The following is a 16,031-nucleotide window of genomic DNA, read 5'->3' as shown; positions in this document are numbered from 1 at the left end:
CCCATACCACTGCCCCAGAAGAGACCTCACCCTCTGAGTCCCTCTTGTCCATACCAGCCCACTCCCTGTACGTTCCTTAGTCTTGGTAGTTAATTCGGGTCTTGTCCTCTGTCATAGGTCTTCCCCCCCACTTGGAGCTTTTGGGTTCCAAGATGGGGACCTGCATGGGCTCCTCTAAACTAATCCTAGTCTAGATCCGGTTCTGCTGCCACCAGTTAAGTTTAAAGTGGGTAACACACTGCCTGTCCCCCAAACTTCCCCTGGGGAACCCAGATTCAAACCCCTTGAATCTCACCAGAGAGAGAGAAACAGCCAGTTCCCCTCCCCCACTTCCCTCTCTCCAGCCTACTCCGGAGAGATACACACCGAGTCAAATCCTTGACTCAACACAAAGAGGGATTCACTTTTCCCCCCTCCCCTCCCCTGAAAATCCAACCAAGGGAAGAAATCAATCATGTTCTAAAAAATAAAAGATTTTATTAAAGAAAGAAAAAAAAGTACACTATCTCTGTAATACCAGGATGGAAAAATATCACAGGGTCTGACTTATACCCCCCTTCCTCCTCCTCAGAATAATCAAAGTAACAGCAAACAGGAATAAAGAATTTATCCCGCAAACACACAATTGCAAATACAGAAAGTAACTCAAAAAGACTAATCCGCCTTTTTAACTAATACTCACTATATTGAATAGAAGAGGCTATTTCAGGAAACTTGGAGAACTTGAAAGATATGACTGGCCTCTCTTAAATCCAAAAAGAGACTAACTCCAAACAAAGAAACAAAGACTTCCCTCCACAGAGATTTTTAAATTATCTTGTCCCTTGATTGGTCCTCTGGTCAGGTGTTCATTAGGTTACTGAGCTTGTTAACCCTTTACAGGTAAAAGAGACCTTAACCCTGATCTGTTTATTTATGACATCCTCTTTTCCAGATTGGCAGCAGTGACGCAGGCTGGACTCTGGGCTACATGCTGAACCTGACAAACATGATCCCCGCAGAGAAGCCCCCGACGCGCCCTCTCTCCCATGCCAGTTATGTGGGGCTCATGGTGTTCTGCTCTCTCGTGTTGGTGGCTGTGCTCCTGCTTAGCTGGCTTACCTTCCACAAACCAAAATGCCTGCAGAAGGGACTCATTTAGGGAGTGGCAAATCTCGCAGTAGAGGCTGTAATGGGCCCCTGACACACCAGCTGCTGCACAGAGTTCTGAGGTCACCTGCAGAGCCAGCCTCACCCAGCAGAGTCCCTCCTGCCTTTCACTGAAGCTACTGCCTGTACAAGGGCATTCAATCTTCTCCTCTGGCTCACACCTGCACTGATGGATGCACAGGCTCCTCTTCTCTGTGGAGATGTATCTTGCTGGGTCACATAAAGCAGCAGCTTTTCGGCTCCTTTTGCTGCTTGTTCTTTTTGGTCTTGTTTAGAGAGAGGCAGCAGTAATCCTTGAGGGAATTGCTGTCACTTGGAAGCGCCAAGCTGGCTGTGGGGCTAATCTCAGGGTTATGCAGGAAGCCATTGCACTGTGCAGAGATCTATTTCCTTTCCCTGGAGACGGTCCCCACAGCTGCTCAGAGCCTGTCTGAGCAGGGCATCCGCACCAGCACAAACCAAGCTTGCTGCCCTTGACCACCTTCAGCTCCTCGGGAGCATGCTGTGTCCTAGCTCTGCCTACCATGTAAAACCTTCTGGATCCCAGCTGCCCACGGCTTGGCTGGCCACACAGCCGGACAACATATGGGACAAGCAGATGTGAGGGGGAAAGGAACAGAAGATGTTGGGTCTGGAGGAGGCCAGCAGCCTTGGCTGAGCCCTGGCAATGGACCTGAAATACTAGGAGGCAAAATGTTCCTTCCACAGAAGATTGCTGTATATATGAAAGGAAACCTCTTCTCTCACCACCTTCCAGAATTTATCACTGGCCCATAGCAGGCCCCTGTCCAGATTGAGTCTGATGTAAGGGACCTGTCTATCTGGTCACACACATTCTTAGCCAGACACCGCTGATCTCTCCAGGAATAACACATTGGGCAAGGATCATTCGCAAACAGCTTGGATTTATATTGTACCTGCAGGCAGGGTTCCCAAATGTACACACCAGCCCATTTTCTAGCCTTTAGTATGGGATAGCAACTGATCAGATTTCAGCCTCTTGTAATGTCACTCTTCCCACTTTTTGCTAAAGAACTGGAGTGGAAGCTGGGACTCAACTTTGATAACAAGCAGAAAACACTGTGAGGCATCTTCATACATCAAAAGGAGCCAGTTGCAAATCTCCTCCCCTGATAGCGATCCCCCTGCTTTGGAGGCAAAAAGGAAAGGAGATTCCCCAAAGCCAGTGATGTTGGGTAAAGGGTTGGCAAATAAAGGTATCTGCTTAATCCCCAAGCAGAGGTGTGGAGGGGAATCAGATGGAGGGGGCTTTATCCTCATCAGCACAACCTCCTTTCAGCAGACAGAGATATATAGAGTTTAAGGCCAGAATGGTCCACTAAGATCATCTAGTCTGGCCTCCTGCATAACACAGGCCTGAGAACCTCACCCAGTAATTTCAGTAACAAACCCATAACTTCTGTTTGAGCTAGAGCATATTTGTTTAGAAAGGTATCCAGTCTTGCATTAATGTTAAGTGATGGAGAACCCACCACAACCGTAGGTACATTGTACTAATGGTCAGTTGCCCTCACTGTGCAAATCTGTACCTTATTTCTAGTATGAATTTGTCTAGCTTCAGCTTCCATCCACTGATCTCATTATGCCTCATTAAAGACCCATTTACTGTCAGAAATCTCTTCCCCCTTGTAGGTACTTGTAGACCATCATAAAGTCACCTATGAACCTTCTCTTGGATAAACTAAATAGAGCTGCTCTAGACTCTCACTGTAAGGCAGCTTTTCTAGACCTCAAGGCATTTTTGTAGCTCTTTATTGAATATTTTCCAATATCTGAACATCCTTTTTTAAGCACTGACATGCTGTATACAGAGGTAAGACCTCACCCCTGCTCCTGCTTGATATTACCCTCTTTATAAATCTAAGGATTACATTCCCCCTCTTAGCTACAGCATCACGTTGGGCACCCACGTTTGGTTTATCTACCATGACCACTAAGGGTATGTTTATGCAGCAAAAAAACCCTCTGCAGCAGTGAGTCTCAGAGCCCAGGTCGACTGACTGGGGCTTGTGGGACTTGTGCTGTGGGGCTAAAAATAGCCATGTAGCCAGTGATGAGCTGCCAAAATATTAACAACAGGTTCCCTCCTCCTCACCCCACGAGGGAGTTGTAGCCGCCGCCCCCGCCCCCCGAGCCTCCTACCCAATCCAACCCCCCGCATTCTTTGACGCCCCCCTGGGACCTCTGCCCCATTCACCCCCCTTCCCTGACCCCTGACTACCCCCTGCTGCCCCATCCAACCCCTCCTCTCATTCCTGATTGCCCCCTGAGACCCCTGCCCCATCCAACCACCCCTTCTCCCTGTCCCTGACTGCCCCCTGCCACCCCATCCAACCCCTGCTCCTTCCTGACTGCCTCCCCAGGACCCCTGCCCCCATTCAATCCCCCTGTTCCCTGCCCTCTGACCGCCCCACCCCATCCACCCCCCCCACGGCCCCCCAAACTCCCCTGCCCTCTTCCAACACCCCCTCCCTGCTCTCTTACAGCGCTCCCTGGAGCCGCTCCGCCGGGACCAGCACCAGCACTGGTGCCGTGGAGCCCGAGCCAGGCTGGGCCGGAGCTGCGGCACCAGGACCAGCACTGGCACTGGCGCTGCAGGGCCCGAGTCGGGCCGAAGCCGCAACCGCGGGGGCCGGGACCAGCACCGGTGCCGCGGGGCCCAGCACTGGTGCCCGGGACTGGCTGGGCCGGAGCCAGCAGTGGTGCCAGCACCATGGGGCCCGGGCTGAAGCCGCAACCACGGGGCCCGGGCTGGAGCCGTGGAGCACGGGCCCAGGACCGGCCAGGCCAGAGCCGGGACCGGCTGGGCCAGAGCCGGCGCCCGGGACCGGCCGGGCCGGAGCCGCAACCGCAGGGCCGGGCCCAGCACCAGCGCCCAGGAGCTGCAGCGCCAGGACCAGCGCCGGCGCTGCGGGGCCCGAGCTGGGCTGGAGCCGCAACTGCGGGGGCCAGAACCAGCACAGGCACCGCGGGGGCCGGGCTGGAGCTGTGGAGCCGAAGCTGGGGGCACTCGGCGGGGGCCGGGACCAGGCTGGGGCTGGGGGCGCTCGGCCGGAGGGTGCCAGGCTGGAGGGAGCCGCGCTCTGGGACCAGGAGCTGTGCTGGAGGGAGCTGATGAGCCAGTCGCACCTCCCCTCCCCACCCCGCTTACCTGCCTGCCTGCTGCTTGTTCAGGCTTCCCGCGAACATCTGATTCGCGGGAAGCAGGGGAGGGGGAGGAGAAGGGGGGCGGAGCAGGAGAGGAGGGGGAAGTGAGCTTGGGCCAGAGCTTTTGTTAAATAAAGCCCTTATAGAACCGGTTGTCCTGGAACAACCAGTTCTAAAAGGGCTGCTAAATTTAACAACCGGTTCCTGCGAACCGGTGCGAACCGGCTCAAGCTCACCACTGCGTGTAGCCACTCTGACTCAGGCTGGAGACTGGGCTCCGCAGCCCCCTCCCCTTGCCCTTTACATCTAGATATAACCTTGCATCTGGCCATATCAAAAGGCCCAGCTTACCAGCCAATCCAGTTGGTCTGTATAACTGACCTGGCATCTTCATTATTTACCACTCTACCTATTTTCCTGTCATCTACAAATACACTGAGACCCTGGAATGGTCCCAGGGCCAGCGACTTCATTCTGCTCAAACTGCACTCAGCACTGGAATACAGGGAATCGTTTGCCCTGTAAATGAAGTATGTGATCAGGGCTGCTCCAGCTGAGAATAGTGACTCTGACACATCCCATTTCCTTCCACCAACTCTGCATTGTCTAGGGAACCTCCTTCTGCAGAGTGTTCCCTGAGGGAGTTGTTTCTACAGGGCTAACCGCCCCTTCTTGCTGTTAGAACAGGATGGAGAGTCTGCCCCAGCCTGCAGTCTAGTCCTCTCCCTCTTCTCAGGTCAGCAGTCACAGTTCATCACTGAGTGGGCAGCCCTGAGTTCTGGTAAGTGATGGCTGTAAGTGAGTTTTGCCCTATGGCTGGGAGTTGGAATTGCCAAATGTCAGGAAATTCTGAGTTGATGAGCCAGATTAATTGAAGCTGGTGTGGGGAGAGGGGTAAATTAATGCCCCATTCCAGACTGGCCCCTTCTGTCTTAGTAGGGGATCATGCCAAGGGAGATCAGACAGATGTTTTGGGGTCTCTGTTGGAGAAGCAGTGTTGCCAGTTCTCATGATTTAATTGCGAGTCTCGAGCTATTTGGTGTTTTTTTTTTCCTAAAACCCAGCTCCTGGAATTGTGATTAGATGAGAATCTCAGATTTCGTTTCTTTTCTTTAAAAAAAGCAAGTTTCTAGCCCTGATGGTTGTAGAGAAACTTGAAAACGTTGCCTGAATGAACCCTAAAGGCCCAGAAAGCAAAGAAAAGGAACCCTAAATGTGTGTGTGGGGGGGTTTAATCTTATGATTTGCTAAGCTCATCTCATGATTCATGGGAGCCAGATCTAGGATATTTGAGGACTTGAGGTGGTCACTACTGAGAAGGGCAATTTTCATCTGCCATCCCCATAGGAGCCCTGCAGGCCAAGGCTGTATAGAGAATGTGCTGAATCTATACATCCCACCAGCCTCCTGCCTTCCAGGCCAGCACTGTCTATGCCGTGGACTGGAGCTGGCCTGAGGTGCTCTCTTTACTGGCCATTTCCCCCTGCTCTGACCCTCAAGGACTTTCTGCTTAGGGAAAGCTGCCCAAAACCACAGCGTTATCGGCTTTAAGGCCAGACTTCTCATCTAGCACAGGCCAAAGAGGTTCACTAGTTAGCCCTACATCGAGCTCAGGAATTGGAGCCCGTTTAAAGCGTATCTTACAGAAAGGCCTCCAGTCTGGATCTGAAGACTCCAAGAGATGAAGAACCCACCCCTTCCTGTGTAGTTTGTTCCAATGATTAATCACCCTTTTAAAAACTGGTGCCTCATTTCTAACTGATGGGCTTCAGCATCCAGCCGTTGGTTCTTGTTCTGCCTCTCTCCTCGAGGTGAAAGAGTTTGTTAGTCCCCAGTATTTTCTCCTTGTGCAATTACTTCTACGCTGTAATCACGTCACCTCTTGGCTCTTGCTCTTCTTTTATTAATTAAACAGACTGAGCTCCTCAAGTCTCTCCCTGTAGGGTGTTTCCCCAGCCCTTGCATGGGAGTCAGCAGAGAACCTGGGTTGAATTTAGCCCAGTGTGTGCAGGGCCTCCCTAGCTCTGTGACTCCTGGCTCCAATTCTGAGCAGCCCCTTTCCAGGCAGGCTTCCTGAGTTGAACTTTATAACTTTCCAGGCTGCAGCAGGGGCCCACAGTGCAATCAGACTCTGCTCCCGCCAGGCCTGATAAATTCCACCAGCTGTTCACCTTCTCCCCTTCACACAAAGGTCAGGCTTGAAACGTCACAGCAGTAGGGCTGAGACTCGTGCAGGGCTAAAGGCTGGGTAGGTGCCCAGCCCTCCAGTACCATCCTGTCCTCTAGCTACCGACTTAAACAACCCCACTCACTCCCCACTCCCAAACCCAACAACCTCCCCATGCAGCCACTGGCTGCAAATGCTTCCCTTGGCCTATCGTTAAAACCTAGTCAAACAGGCTGAGTTGCTGGAGTCTCTTGTTTGGGGCAGATGACATGACGGTGGGAACAATGCAGGATGGCAAATTCTGACTGCTTGGGATTTGCTGCTTGGACCACAAGCCCTTCACTCCCATTCTAAAAAAACCACTGCTGTGTAATGCTGACGCTAGCCAGTGTTTCTTATGCCTTGTTCTCCGCACTGAGCACCAGCTTGCACCCCAGACCCAGAATTTTGCTGGGGCAGCTGGTGTGTGCTAGTGCTGAGGGGCATATGCCAGAGCCTAGGAGCTGCTGGGTGTGTGCCCCCACAGGGCTCTGGGGCATGTGCTGAGGCCAGAGGGACACTGGGGTCACACACTTTCCTTGACACCATTCTGAATCCCTAGCTTTGCTGCCCAGGCCTGCTGCAGCAGATTGTTCGGTTTACACACATATAAACTTCGGTATCCTTATTAAAATCAAGACTTGTTGATCAACACCTGTGGAGTTTCCTCAGTCTTTTCCAGAGGGTGGAAAATTGGCCATAATGAGGAAGAGGGGAGTCATTTCATTTTTGGAATGAGATGGAAAAGTCCCAGGAAGGACTTTTCTCCATTGCATGTTTTCTAGGGTCTTCCCTAGTCCAGTTTTAAACATCCCAGTGATGGGGCTCCTACCCCATCTCCTGGGAGACAGTTCTCCAGCTGGATCCATCTGCCTCCTAGTGAGTGGTGGGGCCCTGCCCCATCCCCTCAACAACCCAGCTTGAGGTGTCTCACCATCAGGAAGATTCTCCTGAGCTTCAAATTAAATTTTCTGTTTTTCAGCTTGATCCGATTCTTCATAATCATGTCCCCTTGGATTGTATCCTAAATCAGCCCTCTCCAACTGTAATGTTTATGCATGGCCACTATTTATAGATATGTCATCCCCACCCCCCCCAAATTGCCATTTAGCCAAATCAAATATATTTAGCTCTTTTAATCTTTCTCTACTGAATCTTTCTCTCCAGCCCCTGCTCATTTTTTGGTTCTTCCCTGAAAATTCCTCCAGTTTTGCCAATATCTCTCTGGTAACAAGATGCCCAGAACTGCAAATAGTCTTCCAGGGCTGTGTTTAGAGGGACCGTCCTCTTCCTGTCCTGTGACCTGAGGCCTTTGCTTGTGAAACCTGGGATCATATTGGCTTTTTTGTTTTTCTTGCTGCCCTCTCATATTGCCGATTCCTACCCTCACTTCTCACTATCATTGCCTCCCGGTTTCTCCCTCTCTGAATTTCTAGGGTTTGGATAAATGTTGCCAGCTGTAGTAGCTGCATTTTTGCAAAGTAAGCCTCGTTTTCTTTCCTGTCCCTATTTCTAACACCTAGAGCTCTTTGTGTTGTTTCACTATCCTCACTGGTGTTTGCAACTCATTTGGTATCTGCTGTAAATTTCATTTCCTTCATTACTTATTCGCAGGTGTTAACAAAGACCAGTACCACCTGCTACCCACCTTCCCCCGATTTACTGCTCATGGTTCCTTTCCCCTGTAAACTTACTGTGAGTTCTTTCTGTGCTCCATTACTTCCTTAGGGCCACGAGGGAGATTTACCAAACCACCGGTGCCCAGAGCAATCTTGGCATGTTTTCCACCATTAGGGCCCCAGGCTCCTTCCTGTTACAGCATCAGTCACAGGCCACCTGTGAATAGCAGAGCTGTGAGGGTGGGTGTGGTGGAGGGAGGGGCTTATGCCCAGGTGTTACAGTATCTCATTAAGCCCACGACACAGTGTTCCAATGGCTGAGTAACACCATCCTACACAAGAAATCTGCCACCCTCTCTGAGTCCACCTTCCCTGCCAAAAGCCAGTGCAGCCCACTAGTGCTCAGAGGTCACACCAGTTTCCTCCTTTCGCTCTCTTCAGCCCGGGACACCTACCATCTGCACCTATAGAATCCCTCAAAGCCCTTTCCAAGTATTATGCCTTTTGCTTTTTTCCTGCAAGCATTAACAGAGGCTGGTGCCTGCTGCACCATTTCTTATCTGATGTATTTAGCACCTGTACAAAGCACAACTAGAGACAATACCTGCTCCTGAAAGCATATCACCTCCTGAGACAGAAGATGAGACACAGGGGCAAGGAGTTAAACTGGGGATGGAAGAAGGGGGTTAATATATTATTAAATGTATATTTATTCCTTTTCCTTGTATGTCTGGACCTCCCCAAATTGAGTCATTGTGAGTTTTAAGGATTTGCTCTTTCCATAGAATGGGGTCCTAAATGAGGCGTGGGGTGGGGGCCTGGTGCCTTGGACTGGGAACCTGGGGTGGGGGCCGGCATGAGAGAAGGCACCAAGACAGGAGCAGACAAAGGATACCCTGGCCTGGTGCAGTGAACGGGGTGACGGCAGAGTGTGATGTGGAACAAGATCTAGAGATTGGTGCAGAACTGTGCTCAGCGGGTCAGGAAGTTTATTTTGAGTGGCAGGATTCAGTGAGCAGGGGATGTGGCAGGACTGACCCAGCCAAACGAATTTCTAATGGTGGCTGGGGGTAGGAGGATACTCCCACATCTCCTGGTGCTACAGGCTGCAGATAGACCTGTCTGCCCTGATTTGCTTACCAGCCTACAATACTTGCTTTAGTAGCAATAAACAGCCATTCCCCAGAATCGTGCTGCCCTTACCTGGAAAATCCTTGCAGAATGATGGAGGAAATGGAGCCCAGAAGGGTGCCATTGGAACAGACATTTCGCTCTGGGACATGGGGAGTAGGGACGGCCCATGGAGGAGCTGCTGGGGGCAGAAGTTATAAACCTGGGACTCAAACAGTGCTTAGCTCTGAATTGCCCCACTCTGCACCGTGAGCAGGGGCTGGTGGAGCAGGCTTCTCCCATGGGCGTGAGGGGCACAGCGTCTCACATCCCAGTGGGGATGGGGAGGGAGGGGCATGAAGCCCTGCTCCTAGCTGGCAAATTTTTCTTGTCCTCAAATACTTTGGGGTTGGTTGGTTTGTTTATCTGACCCAGTGTTTTGGCTGCTCTGGTCACTAACGAGGTGGCACGGGCAGTGGCTGGAGCTTTGGGAATGCTGGCTCTGTGCTCAGCTCCAGCCCTCCCTTTCTGGGCGGTGTTCCCCGTTATGAAATAGGCCATAATGATGCCAACCTGTCCTTTGTAAAGCACATTGGGACCCAGAGCTGAGAAGAACTGGATATTATTGCTGGCAAGTGCTGTGAAGGCCAAGTCACTGATCCCCCCAGATGTCCTGTTCCTCTGGTCTCTGAACAGGGCTCCTCTTGCATTTGGGTCCCTCTTCTGTTCTCTCTCTTGCTTCGCAAGCCAGCAGACATGGCAGCTGTGGGGCCTTTGTGTCTCCTGAACCCCACAGCAGCCAGCTGTCCAGCGATGCACTTCTCCTGCAGTGACAGTGGCTTCAGGGCCCTGTTTACCATCCAGTTAATAAATGAACAGGAATCAGTGAAACTTTCCAAACACAGAGCTGGCTCTGTAGTGATCCTGGCTCTGGGGTGGGTGGGTGGGAGCCCTGATGCTAAAGCTCAGAGCTGGAAAGCATTCCAAGCTGTGCGGGGGCATTCACAGCCCAGTTCCAGAGACTCTTTCCCTGACCCCAACCCCCACCGCCCAGCAGGTGCAGTGGGCTGGCACTTGGCTGTGAAACTGGAGAGAGCTGGTTTTCGTTTGCACTTTAGTTCCTGTCAGGAAGGGAGCTCTGAGATCTGAGTTAATCCCAGTTCTAAGGATGTCTCAATTGCTCTGGCCTCTTGTGAGATTCCTGCTTCTGATCGAAGTGGCAGCCTCTGTGAACTTTTTCCACCACCGCTATGAGCAGCTGGTGCAGGCCCTGTTCAATGTGCACAACGAGTGTCCTGATATCACCAGGATTTACACTATTGGCCGCAGCATCCAGGGGAGACATCTCTACGTCCTGGAATTCAGTGACAACCCTGGAATCCACGAACCCTGTAAGTACCGAATGAGAGGATGTTCCCGGGGGGAGGGGGTGGGCCTGTATCTGTGCAGGCTGCTGTCTGTGCCATGCCAACCCCCACCCCACAGATCGTTCTACATGGTACAGGTTATGGGGCCAGACTGCTTCCTCCAGGGAAGTCACTGTCAGGAAGGGATCTGGTGCTTTCCTGACAGCCCTAGACTGTGCTATGATCAGTAGCCTCCATGCTCAGCGCGGTCCAGAGAGCCCATACCATAACTGTAGGCACACAACGCCCACTTCAGCAAGTGGGATAGTAGGCCCCATAACCAGGAGACAGGGTGCAGCAGGTATGGGGGTTGACAGGGACCCAAAAGCCTTCAGCCATGGAGACAGCTAGAGGTTACCTCTGCACATGGGGAGGAGCCTTAGCCCAGTCAGGCACATTAAATGCCCTAGTTAGTAATTGGCAGTTTTTCACACCGCCCTGACCCACCCAGGGCACTGTGCTAGGCAGAGGTGATCTGTGATGGGAGGGAGGAAAGACAAGGTCCCCCCCCCACCACCATACTGGCTGGCAGAGTCTGTGATGGGATGCACTGGCTGAGCCCCTCCACAGGGCACTGGGCTGGGCATGTGTTGCCTGTGATGGGAGGGCGGGACAGGCCATGGTGGGGGGCTGAAGTCCTGCATTGAGTCTGACCTGCCGTGACATACAGAGGGCTGTGAGTTGGTGCAGAGTTTAAACTTGGCTTTAATAGACTAAAATCTTTGTCTAAAGCAGTTTCTCGCCCAAAGCAATCTCCCACCATTACTAACCAACATGGCTAGGGTCCAACTTGTGTGAATGCAGCAGCACTGTCCTTTTCTGCTTCCTCGGTGAAGGGTGAAAAATATGTCTCTTTGCCTTTCTCTTATACCCCAAAGTCCATTGTTTTTGTCCCCCAAATCAGGATGGCCCCCGATAACTCTTTCCTGGGCTGCTGGTTCCAAGTTGTCTTTGTGTTCTCCTGTTGACTCCATATGCAAAAATGGGCTTCCATTGTATTGGCTTACAATGCTTAATTTACATAGTTGACAGTGAGACCGGTGAATCATCTTTTGTCTCAAAACCTGTGTTTAGTAAATATACACAACTTCTTAAATAGCATCCATCCGCACGTCCTGGCATGGTTCCGAGGATCAGCATGATGTAAGCTTTCATTAGATACCTCACAGGACCCGTTTTGGATCGATACTGTGAAAACAGCATGTCGGGTGTGATGGCTTTGTCAGGCCTGATAGCAATTGCTGTAACAGAAAGAAGTGGGCATTCACCCACGAAAGCTTATGCTCCAAAACATCTGTTAGTCTTTAAGGTGCCACAGGACTCTGTCGCTTTTTACAGATCCAGACTAACACGGCTACCCCGCTGATACTGTAACAGAACAGTGAGACCTTTGCCAGTTGGCACTGAGGCGTTCTTAGGGTCACAGGTGCTTTCTCTGCTTTGCAGACAAAACCTGTCAAATTTAGATTGGATTGGCTGCCCCATGTGAGCAGAACCTGCTGGAGTGGGGGAAAGGCAACCTCTCCTCTGGGTGAGAGGCTGTCCATCTTCTGACTCCAGGAAGTCCAAGGTGCTGGGGAGAGTGCAATCACAGCCTGTGCTTCATGCCTACTTCTTCCCAGCTGGTGAAATCAAGCAGGGGATACAGCATCCACTCTTAGGAGCCCAACAGCACCTCCTCTGGGGCCTGGGCAGACAGTGAGGTACTAGCACTCTCCAGCAAACAGCTTGGCCCTTACCAAGAGACAGTCTCCTAACACTCGTAACTAACACCCCTAACACTCATAACTACTTACTACCCTGCTCTAGCCTTTTAGACTGCTAGGGGTGAGCTCAGCATATGCCCTAGTGCACATGCAGAGGAGCCAGGCCTGAGCCTGAATGTCTACACCACAATTAAACAGCCCCTTAGCCCGAATCAGCTGGCACAGGCCAGCTGTGGGTTTTTAATTGCAGTGCAGAGATACCTGGGGACAGGAGAGGGAACTATTGAGAGGCTTATGGTGACTCACCTCTGCAATCACTAGAGCTCAGATTGCCCTGACAATCCAGCCTCAGCCTGGGAGTGGCAGGGAGATGGCTCTGGTCCTGAGAATCAGTGAATTAAGCCTCCATGTCCTCACTGAGTCTAAAATTCAGTAAAGACGAATGCAAAGTACTTCACTTAGGAAGGAAAAATCAAATGCACAACTACAAAATGTGGAATAACTGGCTAGGTGGCAGCACTGCTGAAAAGGATCTGGGGTCATAGTGGCTCACAAATTGAATATGAGCCAACAGTGTGAAGAAGTTATGAAAAGGGCTAATAGGAGTGTCACATGTAAGACATGGGAAGTAATTGTTCCTCTCTACTTGGCACTGGTGAGGCCTCCGCTGGAGTTCTGTGCCCAGCACTAGGCAGCACACTTCAGGAAAGATGTGGACAAACTGGTGAGAGTCTAGAGGGGAGCAACAAAAATGATCAGAGGTTTAGAAAACCTGATCTATGGGGAAAGGTTAAAAAAACTGGGCTTGTTGAGTCTTGCAAAAAGCAGACTGAGGGGGATGTGATCACAGTCTTCATGTAAGTTAGGGGCTGTTACAAAGGAGACTGTGATCAGTTGTTCTCCATGTCCACTGAAGGTAGGACAAGGAGTAATGGGTTTAATCTGCAGCAAGGGAGATTTAGGTGAGATACATTAGAACCTCAGAGTTATGAACACCAGAGTTACGAACTGACCAGTCAACCTCGCTCCACATTTGGAACCAGAAGCACCCAATCAGACAGCAGCAGAGACCCACCCTCCCCACCCCAACAAAAACATACAGTGCAGTACTATGTTAAAGGTTAAACCACTAAAAATAAAGGGGATGTTTAAAAAAAGATTTGAAAAGGAAAGAAACTGTTTCTGTGCTTGTTTCATTTAAATTAAGATGGTTAATAGCAGCATTTTTCTTCTGCACAATAAAGTTTCAAAGCTGTATTAAGTCAGTGTTCAGTTGTAAACTTTTAAAAGAACAACCATTACATTTTGTTCAGAATTACGAACATTTCAGAGTTATGAACAACCTCCATTCCCAGGCATTCGTAACACTGAGGTCAGGGCCGGCTCCAGACCCCAGCACGCCAAGCGCGCGCTTGGGGCGGCATTTTGCCAGCAGGGTGGCAGGCGGCTCCAGCGGACCTTCCGCAGTCATGCTTGCGGGAGGTCCACCGGAGCCGCGGGACCAGCAGACCTCCCGCAGGCATGACTGCGGAAGGTCCGCCGGAGCCGCCTGCCGCCCTCCCAGCGCACCCTCTGCAGGCGCTTCTGCAAGAGGTCCCCCGGAGCCGCGGGACCGGCAGCGCGCCCCCTGCGGAATGCCACCGTGCTTGGGGCGGCCAAATTCCTAGAGCCGCCCCTGACTGAGGTTCTACTGTATTCGGAAAATCCTTATAACTAGAAAGTGAGTTAAACTGTGGAATAGGCTTCCCCGTGGCTGGAGGTTTTTAAGAACAGATTGGACAAACGCCTCTCTGGGATGGTCTCGCTATACTTGGTCCTTCCTTAGTGCAGGTGTCTGGGTTTGTGCTCCCAAGGTCCTGTCCAGCCCAACATTTCTATGCACAGGTGCCAGCTTTCAGGTTTCCCTGGGGGACTCAACCCCCGCTCAGCTCCAGGCCCCGCCCTCACTCCACCCCTTCCCCCAGACCCCCACCCCGTCTCTTCCCGCCCAGTTCTGCCCCCACCCCCAAGCGTGCCCTGTCCCTCGCGCCTCCCCACCCCACCCAGCGCCTCCTGCACGACGGAACAGCGCCGCGGGTGGAAGGCGCGGGGCAGGATGGGGAGGAGTTGTTTGGCAGAGCACTGGGGGGAGGGGGAGAGCTGGCTGCCAGTGGGTACTAAGCACCCACTAACTTTTTTCTGTGGGTGCTCCAGCCCTGGAGCACCCACGGAGTCGGCACCTGTGTGTCTATGATTCTAGGATATATTTAGCCATTAGGTCCTAGGGGGTGGCTGTGGAGCCAGGCACAACTTGCTAGCGATTTGCTTGACAGCCACTGGAGAAGGGCTCGAGGTGGGTACAGGGCACTTTGCTCTCTGGTGAGGGATGCTGCCCTGCAGGCGTCTGCCCTGCCCCCTCCCTCGTACGCTGGGTTCTCTGCCTCTGGAGGAGAGGAAAAGGGGCTCTGGCCTAGATGCTTGGCCTGGTTCTCATCAGACCCTTTGCCTTCCCTGTCTGGCTGAGGTCAGGGTCTGGGTAAGAGCTGGCCCTGATGATTACTAGGAAATTCCAAAGCGTGTAGAGTTCAGTGTCCCATTTCCTCGTGTGGATGGATGGCACCGGTGCTCTGGGATCTCTCCAGCTACCTGGTGCAATTCAGGCCCTGTCCTTGGCTAATAAATCCACATTCCCCCATGTGCCGTTCCCCCCCCCCCCGGTGGAGCTCAGCTCCGGCACTGTGTCACTCCCTAGAACTGAACACTGGAGCGCCGAGGGCAGGCTGCTCTCAACAGGGGACTCATGCAATAAGCTTACTGTCATTACGCTGACAGAATAGGCTGTGCAGAGCTCCAGGGAGGGAGTCCCAGCCTCCTCAGGCCCACATCCAGCGCTGGCCAGAGGGAGCTTAAGAGGGTTTAATGGGGCAGCTCTTGCTTTCAATGCATCTTTATAGGAAAGAATCTGGGGGTAGGCCAAGGCTGAGAGAGTGAGTTTATCCTGCTGTTTAATTTAAAACATCTTGAGGCTTGTGAAGTCAGGAATGTGACATGCCAACAAGCCGCACTGAGAACAAACAGTGAAGGGGAGTTCTGGGCCAAGGGAGAGACCGGCACAAATAGCTTGCTCTTCATGGAGTTTGAGCCAGTGACTCCCTCGCTCCCTCTGTATCAAAGTCGTGATGCCCCTGCACCCCCTCCAGCTTCAGAGCACCCCATGGTTGTGCCCCCCAGTATTGGAGCAGTAACTCTCCTGCACCTGCCCTCCCCGCCCCAGTGTCCGAACAGTGACACCTACACCCACCTCCCCTCCCCTCCCGTACTAGAGCAGTGACCCTCTGTTCCATGTGTTATGCTGCATTTCTTGTCCTAGTCTGATGCTGATCAGCTGTTAAGCAACCACTGTGTTCTACTGTGGCAGTGGCAGTGTCTCAGTGGTGGGCCATGCTTTTGGGGTAGGTCCCACTCCTGCTGCACTTTGACAGTGGAGGGGTTGGGCAGTGTAAGAGACTGCAGATACTATTATTGATTAGTGAGTTTACTTATTAAATGAAAGAGAACATTATTACTTATCTGAGTACCTAGGAGCCCCAGTCCTGGCCCAGGACCCCATTTGCTAGGTGCGGTACAAACAAATCATTTGGGTCATTCGTTGGTTCTGCTCAGAGGTGTCACTGGGTTGCCCCACTGA

At 52.0% G+C, this 16,031-nt stretch overlaps 2 protein-coding genes across 12 annotated transcripts in view; both read left to right on the top strand.

The window, feature by feature from the left end:
- ENTPD1 (ectonucleoside triphosphate diphosphohydrolase 1) overlaps positions 1-3,240 on the top strand; it is a 106,874-nt gene extending 103,634 nt beyond the window's left edge. For all 10 annotated transcript variants that reach the window (XM_045023043.1, XM_045023036.1, XM_045023040.1 and 7 more), the window contains one exon: positions 935-3,240. In XM_045023043.1, the coding sequence (XP_044878978.1) occupies positions 935-1,141 (207 nt within the window). In that variant the 3' untranslated portion in view covers positions 1,142-3,240. The remainder of the gene's footprint in view (positions 1-934) is intronic.
- Positions 3,241-10,291: 7,051 nt separating this feature from the next.
- The window catches only part of CPN1 (carboxypeptidase N subunit 1), a 40,301-nt gene continuing 34,561 nt past the window's right edge, over positions 10,292-16,031 (top strand). Inside the window, exon 1 of one of the 2 annotated variants that reach the window (XM_045024635.1) lies at positions 10,292-10,643. In XM_045024635.1, coding sequence (XP_044880570.1) covers positions 10,421-10,643 — 223 coding nt within the window. In that variant the 5' untranslated portion in view covers positions 10,292-10,420. The remainder of the gene's footprint in view (positions 10,644-16,031) is intronic. The other variant, XM_045024634.1, reaches the window with a different exon arrangement.

The sequence above is a fragment of the Mauremys mutica genome, chromosome 7 (assembly GCF_020497125.1).
Source record: "Mauremys mutica isolate MM-2020 ecotype Southern chromosome 7, ASM2049712v1, whole genome shotgun sequence".
Classification (NCBI taxonomy): domain Eukaryota; kingdom Metazoa; phylum Chordata; order Testudines; family Geoemydidae; genus Mauremys; species Mauremys mutica.
Note: the sequence above shows the minus strand (reverse complement) of the source record. Positions and strands in the feature narration are given on the sequence as shown.